The 12,006-nt window shown below is 40.7% G+C and overlaps 1 protein-coding gene across 2 annotated transcripts in view; it reads left to right on the top strand.

Annotated features, from left to right (window-relative positions):
* The window catches only part of LOC126379875 (uncharacterized), a 185,764-nt gene that overhangs the window by 137,592 nt on the left and 36,166 nt on the right, over positions 1-12,006 (top strand). For both annotated transcript variants that reach the window (XM_050028853.1, XM_050028852.1), the window contains exons 2-3: positions 5,067-5,317; positions 10,025-10,239. In XM_050028853.1, coding sequence (XP_049884810.1) covers positions 5,097-5,317; positions 10,025-10,239 — 436 coding nt within the window. In that variant the 5' untranslated portion in view covers positions 5,067-5,096. The remainder of the gene's footprint in view (positions 1-5,066; positions 5,318-10,024; positions 10,240-12,006) is intronic.

Below are 12,006 nucleotides of genomic sequence, written 5' to 3'. Positions count from 1 at the left end.
AATGTTTTTATATTGCTTATATATTTTTATATATTTAAGACTTGACGTGTTTGCTTGGCCTGAAGATCCGATCCTGTTTTAAAGGAACGTTCTATGGTCACCTTTTGTGCTGTCCTAAGTGCCCTAACACCTGTACTAAGATCTTCACGAAACTACTGACAATGCCGTAAGTGTGGCCAACTATTGGTCCGCAAAAATATATCATCGATCGCCACCGACTCGCAAAGAAGAAGTGACGTTTTTGTAAGTTTGTCTCATCATCATCAGAGCCGTACGACGCCCACTGCTGGGCATAGGCCTCCCCCAAGGATCTCCACAACGATCGGTCCCGCGCTGCCTGCATCCAGCGGCTTCCCGCGACCTTCACCAGATCGTCGGTTCACCTTGTAGCGGGCCTACCCACCGAGCGTCGTCCGACACGTGGTCGCCATTCCAAAACCCTTCCGCCCCAGCGGCCATCGGTTCTCCTCGCTATGTGTCCTGCCCACTGCCACTTCAGCTTGCCTCACATGGCATTAACTATTTGACCGGCCAAATAAGAAGCGCTGATGGCTCGCCCGGTACAAAATTTAAGACAGCAAGGTCAGGCTTGCGGTAAGGGGTGCCTAGTTGGACACGAACCTCAACACAAAGCGTTGTCTGAGAGGATTATATTAGGGTTGATAGCGACTGATCGGCTGCCACTATGGCTAGAGCAATCTGGTCGTCAGGATCGTATATAACAAAATCCCTCGTAATTATGCGATCAGAACTACCAAGGAACTACCCGATTCATTTGTTATGTAGTTCGGATTGAACTTGTGGAGACTATCGACAACTTAGCAGCCACCAACTCTCGTAAGTAACGAACTTTGACAAAGTCGGTTTAACTTGCCCATGGGACATGATCAGCTTAAATAGTGGATGCTGATCGTCCCGTATCTTCCTCGCCTCTTACCCTTACCTATATAATTTATGCATAGTGCCTTAACCCTGCACGTGTGGTCGACGTTCTCGGTCGAAGTGCGGTTAAGTAGTTTGCCCCAAACCGATATAAAGTGTGTCGAGTACGACAAGATACAATAAACTAGACGCCCTGCTGATCACCCCACTGCGGCATGACAGGCCGAATAAAGGACGCCAACGATATTAAACGGTATAATGCGAACAAAATGGAAGAATAAAGCCTATTTGATTAATTGAAAAGCGATTTTGCGTCTGTATTTGATTGGATTGTGCATCTTTCCGTGTCAGTCACGTTCCGGCATACGGTGTAGTAAGCAGATACCCTGAGCCCAATATTTTGTGTAAATAAGTGAATTTTTTGCCTTGAAACATGAAATCTATAGGCGATGCCGCCGTATTCATTATGCCTTTACAAGCGTCATAAACTCCGCCATCTGGTTTACAAGCTTTATAAATTCACGTTGTTTTATCCAGATGACAAAATTGGATGTCCCCACGACAAGTATTGAAGTGCGCCATTCTGAGGGTCCCCTGGTCCCACCGGCGGGATATTCGGGACAAGGATCTCGACAATGTTGGACTATCAATAATTCAACACAATCTGCCGGCACAGACGTATTATTTTATTAAAACACATTATTTTTGAAGCGAGAAAAACGTGACTTTGAGTCGCCTTGGGGCCCTAAGGTGATCATTCACGGATCCTATCCGTTCTTTAGACGAGTGACCTAATTTCTCCACGCGTAGGTAACATGTGAAAAATCGATTTAAAAATTATAAGAGCTATAATGTAACAGAATAGTAATCAGTGATAACTAGGTCCACTAAACAAATATTGAATTAAAATTAATTCTCCTTTTATTTTCAAGAAGTATCCAATGCACACGTAAAAATATGCACAGAGTTAGTGAAAATTCCACTTGATGTCAACTTATGGTCATGGTCTAAATAAGCCCCTCAGAATCCGTTACCTGTACTTACCTTACTTGTACGGGGTATAAGTGACATCGCAACGAACATAAAAATACATGAATTTTGCGACGGAAAACTCCACTTGATATTAACTCCAAATCATGGCCTGAATCACCCTCTTCAGTATTCGTTACGATGTCACTAACACCCTGTACTTATACTTAATTAAGTAAATAGTAGCTTTGACCGACTGTTTGACGTGCCCTCCGAAAGACGGATCATCTTATTTTCGAACAATCATAAATCAGGGATCATAGAGTGTAATGACTATTATATTATTATTATTATGTGTGTTTGTGTGTGTGTGTGTGTGTGTGTGTGCGTGTGTGTGTGTGTGTGTGCGTGTGTGTGTGTGTGTGTGTGCGTGTGTGTGTTAGGGAATCGTGAAGAAAGTTATGTTTACGTGCAAGCGTAAATCTTTGTTTTATTACTTAAAAGACTGTAGACTGTTTAATATGTCCTATCATGCGAAAACAATCCTAGGGTGTCCATTTTGGACATATTTCAAGGACCAACTCGCACAATACCAGTTTCACGACAGTTTAAAAATGTCTGTAAAATACACTTCGGAATTAAAAGGGACGTAAACGCTAATCTGTCGGGATAGTTACGAAGTACAACGCAAAAATAAAATAAAGAAATTAAGACATTTAATTTGCTAAGAAAAAAAAATGGGTCACGTTTGAAAATATTTGTTTTATTATTAAAAAAAATCGCGTGTCACCTTATTTTTATCCTAGAATCCCGGCGCGAGGACACGCATGAAGCATAAAAGCGAATGTGCAAAATATGTGCAATATAAACCGAACTCTTGCCATGAATCATTCGCACAAACGCATTATGCCGTCATAAATAACAACCAACAATAACATTGAGGATAAGGTAGCTATTGGCCCCGATTCCTGCAGACACCTCCTAATTTTATTTTAAGTTATACCCGTCATTTGCCACCAAAAAGGAAATGGACGGGAGATTGACAACTGTTAATTTTAAGAAGTAATAACTCGGGCGAATTATATAGGTATCTCGCTGTTATGCAACCTGTTTCATGTGTGCTGTCAACTTAATTCTGTCGGGTTATTGGCCAATATATAAATTTAGGAGGATTTTAAAATTCCTGACTAAAATTGACGTTTGTTCCATAATTTTTATGCCTGTCGATTATCCGCCCCTTTCCTTTTCGGCGGATAAGAAAATGACAGGTATAACTTAGAATAAAATTAGATGGTGTTTACAGGAATTCGCACCATTGTATGGGTTCACGTTTTTCTATAAACTCATATTATGTCCATGTATTCATTTTGCCAGTCTTCGACTTCCAAATTTTATAACATTATATTTGACTACTACTGAAACCTATGCCGATCTGTGTAAAATCTGTATTCTATGAAAAATTTAACTACACTATAGAATAATTTAATTAAATTAAATTAATATTATTATTATTATTATTTTAATTTAATTTTTTATTGAGGACAGAAGAGGCAAGATGATTGGACACCTAATAAGACACGACGAATTCATTAAAAACATCATAGAAGGAAAGCTAGAAGGAAAGAGAGGAAGGGGAAGACCAAGAAGAGCTTACATGGAACAGATTAAAGAAAAGGTTAACGTCGTGTCTTATAGGGAAGTCAAGGAATTGGCCTTTGATAGACTGGAATGGAAAATGCTACACCGACAAGAGCGTGGCTCTTAAATTGATGATGATGATAGAAATATATAAAAAAAACAATAATAACTTTGTGATCCCGAGTTTGTCCGAAAGTAAGACGATCCGTGCTTCGGAAGGCACGTTAAGCCTTGCAATTCATCTAAGATAACAATATTGCTATTTGACATTTATTCACATTGCGTACTAGCTTTTATATGCGCAAATGTCAAATTGGAATATTGCTTTGATGTGACCTTTTTAGCCCCCTGATGTAATTATGAGGAGCTCGGTGGCGCAGCGGTAAACGCGCTCGGTCTGCGATTGTTGAAGTTAAGCAACTTTCGCAGAGGCCGGTCACAGGATGGGTGACCACAAAAAATAAGTTTTCATCTCGAGTTCCTCCATGCTTCGGAAGGCACGTTAAGCCGTTGGTCCCGGCTGCATCAGCAGTCGTTAATAACCATCAATCCGCACTGGGCCCGCGTGGTGGTTTAAGGCCCGATCTCCCTATCCATCCATAGGGAAGGCCCGTGCCCCAGCAGTGGGGACGTTAATGGGCTGGGGATGATGATGTAAGTATTCGTTACATGAGTCATGCCAGGGGCCAATCCTGACAACAGAGTCGATGAGATTAGTAAAATCAACGTCCACACGATAGCAGAAGAAAACAAAAAATCGATAATGATAATTAATAATTAAACATGCTTGCCACTATTGATCCATCGACCGGACGGACTTGAAGCATAATCCACCCCATTGATTGCAGCGGCTTGTGAAGCTCCTTAAGCCGGGCCATCAACTGAGCCAGCAGTTCAGTGACAATGCCATTTCCGTAGCCAAATACTGTGAGCGCACTATTAAATCTGCCATCGACTTCAAAAGAAAACGAATCGTTTTCCCACGCAAAGCTAATCTTCTGCATCTATAAACAGCCTCTGTAGTCCAGTGGTTGAGCGTTGGGCTCACGATCCGGAGGTCGTGAGTTCGGATCCCGGTGGGGAAATATCACAAAAATCACTTTGTGATCCCTAGTTTGGTTAGGACATTGCAGGCTGATCACCTGATTGTCCAAAAAGTAAAATGATCCGTGTTTCAGAAGGCACGTTAAGCCGTTGGTCCCGGTTACTACTTACTGATGTAAGTAAGTAGTCGTTACATGAGCCATGTCAGGGGCCTTTGGCGGCTGATTAGTAACCCTGACACCAGGGTTGATGAGGCTGGTAATTCACCTACACGATAGAAGAAACCGATCTTTTTACAGGCAGGGCTCTACGTTTTGTCAGAAACACGAAGGTAAAACCAAATCTTCCATAAAACAAAAACAAACGACCACGTCAATTGTTTATTAACTTTTTCAATCGTTTCCATTGTAAAAGCGCTTTTATCCTTATTAGGTCAGCAGTACTTAAACAATTCAAAACGATAAGAACCACATTAACTCAATAGCATAACGAGCTTACAATTCACGTCATTGTTATAATGACTCTTGTTCCAGTAAACCAACTACGATGACCTATCACACAGTATGGAGGTGAAGAAAGAAAAGCCAGGCAGCCTATCACCCGTGAGGCCAGTATTCAAGAGAGACAGTGGCGACGAGGGCAAGGGGTCCAGGTCCAGCAGCAAGTCTGAAAAGGAGATCAAACTACCACCAGAGAAGTCACCCAGTGACGACGGTACGCTGAGGAAGGAGCGAAGACTGTCTAAGACTTCAGCGTCAGATAGCTCGAAGGACACTTTTGAAAGGTGAGTAAAAGTGATTGAGTTGTACGAAGGAGGGTAGAGAGAAAAAGGGAGACATTTATAATTTTGTTACATAATAACACTAAACTCAAAATGTATAGATAACCCCGCGAACACAACACTAAAAATTAAAATGTAAGAAGCCCACCTACGTCCTAAACCTACTTATTTTAGCTCAATAAAATGTTTTAGCATCCGGAGCCACTGCACTGAGTGACTCCCTCACAAAGGAACTCACTCAGCATAAACCGAGATATAAGCTACCTACTTCGTGTTCTATGAACCCTAAAATTGTTTTCAAGCTTCGAAAATTGCTTTAATTACGACCAGAGAACATCATATCGAAAAAATCTAAAAGACATACCACGTTAGACTTGAACTAAATAACTTAGTTTAATAAATGCTCTCACCTGTACGTAGCAATTTACATAATATTCGCGTCCGGCGACTTTTCCTGTGACTTGGGAATATTCTTTTATTCACGTAACCTGAAGAGAGAAAACGATGACAAGGGTTAAGCGAAGTAGTGGTAACGATGCGTGACAATATTGCATTTTGTACGAAAGCGCGAAATGGGCCGTGACTTCTGCGATATCGCGTGGTGATAGTAAAGTAAGTACTTCAGTGCTTCAAGCTTTTAAACACGTCAACGATCACCTTGAAGTGCGAAGACAAATGTATGAGTGCTGCGAGTACTTTTTTATGCGATATCCGAGCGCTTGGAATCATGGCGGTGACATCCCAATATCGTCGTGTAATATTTGCCTAGTGTAGTAGCCTGTGAATTCGTGCCAAACGATAAGAAGTTTACGCTGATATGCCAATATCGGAATGAAATTGTCACCTGCCTAAATAAAAGGGTCGCATACTTACAGCACGCGACGTGATTTTGGTAGGCTAAATCGTAAGTTCACTAACGCGTCTACAATGAGACGATTGTGACTGCAACCACCATGTGCCAAAATATCGCAAACTGTTTTTTGTGTCATCAATAAAATTTAAGATTAAATAGCCTAGGAATTCTGATGAGTTGCGGTTTTCTACACAACCCGTTGCGGTCGTGAATTATATCGTCTGTCGTCTCAAAGTATCTAAGTTACATAGATTCATAATGATGACTATTACCGGTAGAAATAAGAAAACTTTCATTCAGTATAAATATTCCATCTTGAAAGTTGTTCGCCCTGAATTGAGTATTCATAGGTAATCATCGTCTTATTTCATTAACTTTCATTAGTCTACGGATGGATTCAATTGGATTCTGAGTAATTTTAAATTGCATTCATGGAGTGTTCTGGAAAATGTACGACTCCAACAGTTTGAACTCTTGATGCTACTGGAAACCACGAGCAATCTGCAAAGCTAATTGAAAATTGTTTGAACTTGCTATAACTAAGAATCTCGGACGCCATTGACTAAGGTTTGTTATGCTGTGCATTCCATACTAATATTATAAATGAGAAATTAACTCTGTCTATCTGTTGCATTCTCACGCTTACCTCTGCCATATAATAAGGAATAATCCCACGTATAGAACGGGAACTCTCCGCTCCCCCACCAGCGGCTGAACTAAGTTTACCTCACCCCTCGGTCTTACTTTAGTCTTCAATCAAATGGCGTCAGCGGTCACACACACAGATGTGCCTGTACGATAAAGACAACGTGTAGGGTCTGTAAAAGGAAGTGTTTTATGAACTATCCGCGGTGCCGAGGTGTGGCTTTGGGCCGATTTTGATGAAAATTGGCCCATAAATAGGTAGACACTCTGGGCACATCGTAGGTATCTTTTCAAGTATGTATGTATGATGTTCTCACTACTTAGATTACGTTTCAGGTACTTCGCAGTCATCCTGTATCATCCAAACCCCTAATAACTGCGGCTTCCGAATACATCCTGCTTAGGGACAGTATTGAAAAATACGACCCCCGAAGGACGTTATATCTATCTATCTATTTAATAGGAACGTACCTAACGTTCCTGACGAGCCGATTACTCTAGCCTAAAGACAGCCGAACAGCTCACGACAACAAACACATCAGTACCGGCGACTCACCGTTGGGGTGGGTGGTTGACGTTTTTAACACTATCGCCATCGGCCCGCTAGGGTCGATTGATTCTTTAAATATCTCTCAAATGACGCCCAGAGCCGACGCTCGCGCAAATAGTTATAAATTTTGTACCGGGTGAAAGCCCTTAGCGCTTATCATTCGGTCGGCCAACTAGTTAATGGCATCTGAGGCAATTATAAGTCGCTTCAAAAACAAAATAGAGTACTTACTGCGAAATAATTTAATTCCACGCATACCAAGTCGCAGGCGCAAAGCTAGTCGATATGCACGAGCAACACTATTTCAATAGTTGGATTGCCAGAGTTAGGTTTACAACTTTTGAACGAATGTCTCTCCCGGGCAGTTGGTCGTTGTCTTCACGACTGTACTTCTACAGTTTACTGCCTGAGCCAAATGACACTTCTCAGAGAACTGTGTTATTTAGACAAAGTTTTCTACACAGCCAGGAGTGCTGTTTGCTATAGGAATGACCTTATGACCGCAATACTTATTATAAACAGTAACTTTGTCAGTCTGTGACCTTGAACCGATTAGCAAAAAATAAACATATAAACAGAATAACGCTACTATATCAAAACGGACTGCAAAACTTTCTAGAATCGAACTAATACTACTTCCCAAACACGGATTTAGTATACTAACCGCGAAACCCGAAATCCAAACGTTACAATTTTTAACCTATAGTTTTTTGATTATTAATTTAACATTTAATACTTGGCCGGACAAATGAGGAGCGCTAAGGGCTCTTAAAACAAACTTTTCACAAAGTTACCAAGCCTTTGAGTTGCGTCACTATTGTTTTAAAAATGCGATGATAACCGACTTACAGGGAAACGACAGTCAAAACGAGTATAATTTATTTTTACAATACCATCTGCGGCCAATATACTACTTGAAGCTTTATTTCTTAATAATTCCACAAATTGCGTTCCCTAAAATAATTCGTTTCGACACAACTCGTGCATTAAATTAAACTGTTCCTGCAAACGATACGAATCTATCAACTTCGTCAGCTGTAGGCAATGAACCTTATAATTATAGAACATAAATTAACAATTACAAAATATCTAACAAAGTACCCGACAACATAATATTTTGTTACGTGCTTTCAATGAAATTCATACCCAGCTCCATAAATAATATTCTGTCAGTTTCATTCCCGCATGCATGCATGGTCAGATGAACACAGCGGTAGGTATATAAATTAGGTTGATAAAAGCCTCTTGGGGAGCTTGCCCAACTTACTTTTAGCTCTTTCGTGTCAAAAGGTATTTGTAAGAGGACGAGTATCTAAGTCACGCAAACCGATTACACTTAAATCGGGAAAGCTTTTCCTTATCTCGATCGAACGGTATTTCGGCAGTTCGCCGAGCTATTCTACTAGATGACTTATTGCCAAACTTCATGACTAACTGCTCTTTGAAAACAATGCGTGTTCAGATCTTAACCGCGGTTCCAGATCTTCGAATACCTCCAAAGTTCGCTGTGAAATAGACAAATGTTTGGAACAGTACAAGTTAATAGTTGTCCATTATTTAAGCTAGCAAACTCTTATCACAATTCGCTTTTTTTGTTGACTGCAGCGGTTCAACAGGGTATTCAGATAATGGACGATTCTGCGGAGGCTTAGCGCCGCCGCCGGTGAAAACCGCATAGGGCGGAAATAAAATACTGGAAAAATAAAACTGCAACCGAAACGAATGTGCCTGTCTGGTCGAATATTAGTTAGGTGATATTTGGCACTGTTACTACATAAAGCTGTGTGGTTGTTAGTTTACGCGTACAATAAATGCTTTATACTGGATTGGGCCGTAGGGAGCGAATAAAATAACATAAAACATGTTCAGCTAAATCTTCCAGGCCAGTCGTAATAAACCCACAGAAGGGTTGACCTTTCACATGATGGACCATTATATGAGCGATGGGCCGGTCACCCGTCACGATACCGTCCGGTCCATCACACCGTGATCATGCTCATTAGGATTTCGTATCAAAAGTGGCTGCAAGCAGTTATTCCGATTACTCGTAGCTCTGCCCACTCCATTTGGGACTACATAAAAAAAGAAAGTAAGAAACACTTATTATTTAAGTACACCACAGACACGGCTTACGGATAGTTACATTACAATAACATCACATCAAAGACACACTTGAAATACTTACGCACATTCATGTTTGGATCGTAGATAATTGATATCATGTGGACTCTCCCGCTATTACATGGGCCTCAAACATAGGTTACCAACCTCATCAACCCTGGAGTCAGAGTTTATTATAGAGCCGCCAAAGCCCCTGACAAGGCGCATATTTTAACGACTACGTACTGACATCAGTAAGTAGTAACCGGGACCAACGGCTTCCGAAGCACGGATCATCTTATTTTCTGACAATTGAGCGATCAACCTGTAATGTCCTAACCGAACCCGCAGTGGAGCAGCGTGGTGGAGTATGCTTCATATCCCCTCCGGTTGTATGAGGGGAGGCCTGTGCCCAGAAGTGGGACGTATAATAGGCAGTTTAATTCTTTATGTCATGTTATGTCCCCACCGGAATTCCAACCCGGGACCTCCGGATCGTGAGCCCAACGCTCAACCACTGGATCACGGAGACCGATTCTTTAGTGGATTGTTTATTTCGCAGACAAGACTCGAAATCGACGTCGCTGTCGAGTCCAAAGGTATCGCGCAAGTACTTCACGAACTGGCGGCAGGCATGTGACAAGACGAAGGACAAGACCAAGGAGCTGCTGAAGCGGTGGAGGACGCTCCCGGAGGCCGAGGCGGCCGACGACCAGATGCAGGCCCCCGGGAACAGTGAGGATGAAAAGCACCACGGGTGGAGCGTGCATGTCTGGAGTAAGTACACTGTTTCCTTAAGAACAAAGACGCGAGTGTCGGGTTATTTCAAAGGCTGAAGAAGACACATTATGGACGAAAAATAAATATAAAAATAGCTCATCCCCACAAGCCACCGATCAAAGAATAAAAATATCGAAAAAAGTAGAAATCCTACGCTCATAAGTAAAAGATCTTTCGTAGGTCAAGTTTTCGAAAATAAAATGTCGAATATCAGATATGCTCTGACAAGCGTTGTACTCGTAAGGGTAAAAACAAAACTGAAACTATAAATATAGCCTTTAGATTTTGATACCGAATTGTGACAAATATTATAAAAAGTTATTTTATGTTAACGACATAAAATTGTAATGCTAAACCCAGCCAAGGCGGAGCTACGCTCGCAACACTTACATCGCTCCATTAAACAAATTCCTTCTCTGTAAATAAAGTACTTTGTAGGGAACGAAGCCACATACCTCCCAGTTCTCACATTCTGTGACACCATACATATCCTAGAACGCCATAAACAGCAACGTCAAACAGTCCCATAGTTTTTTTTTTAATAATAATAATAAAATGTATTTATTGTTCCAACAACTTAAAAACTAATAGGTACAATTATGATTATATTAGGAGATTAACAATTTTAAAGCACTGCTGGCACTTACAATAGGTACTACCTGTGCTATAAGGTCCTGACGTATGACGCATAAAAGCTGTGCTGCCTCTGATTTCGCCGTGAGTTATTAAAGATTAGTCTCGATTGGCTTGGACTACTTAGGCAGCGAAACCGTAGAAGAAATTTATGGCTCTTCTTATAAATCTTTGTACCTGTATACCTATAAACCCTTGCATAGTTTAAAGATAGTACTGGCAACTTGTGATATCCATATAATAGGGCTCTATCCTTGATGTTCCTCTAGCATCATCCCTGGTACAATGCCCCCGCACCAAATAAAACAACGGGCGTTGAAAGCGACACGTGATTACATCTAAAACATTTACGCTAGGTATAACCAAATTGGCAATTTACTAGGTCGTTTCAAAATTGATTTGCATATGTGAAATGTGCTTATTTTCATATTTTCCTTCAGGCATTAATTAACCATAAAACTGCATATGATTCATACTGTTATGATGGCAAATTGAAAATGTATTACGTGCCTGAGTGTCATGAAAAAAAAAACGATTGCAGTAAGTATCATAAAATTTTTCACTGAAATTGGAAATAGTTTTGTAGGTTTATTGAGTTGTTTACCAATATAAAATCATCCTAGCTTAATGGATCTCCGTCCATTGGAATATCGTGTTTCAACACGCGAACGAATCAATGTACTTTATGAGTATTCACTTTTATGTCTGTTTAAAAAGGTTTGTAACTTTAGTTATACGTTAATTACCAAATACATGTAAGCAATCCAGGATCGATTACCCGCTATTTTGGTAACAACCAAACGTGACCTGTTTTATTATAGGTACCTACTTAATTTGTTTGAACGTAAGTACCGTGAATGTAGACATTCTTAATGGAGACAATTTGTCGGCACGCAACACGAATATTTAGACTAGGAACCCAAAGAAATTCCCGCGTGCAAGTCCGTATAATTCCAATAAAATTTATGAAAACAACTCGTTAAGTAATTCACAAACTTGACCTTAATTTTACCGGCTGTTTCATGAAACAAGGTTCCTATCGAGATGTACCTACCGTTGAACAGATATAAAACCTAGTAGGTTTCGTTCTAACTAGATCGCCTCGGGCTAGCTATTCTAGTGGTGATTCGT

Source organism: Pectinophora gossypiella, chromosome Z (genome assembly GCF_024362695.1).
Source record: "Pectinophora gossypiella chromosome Z, ilPecGoss1.1, whole genome shotgun sequence".
Lineage (NCBI taxonomy): Eukaryota > Metazoa > Arthropoda > Insecta > Lepidoptera > Gelechiidae > Pectinophora > Pectinophora gossypiella.
Note: the sequence above shows the minus strand (reverse complement) of the source record. Positions and strands in the feature narration are given on the sequence as shown.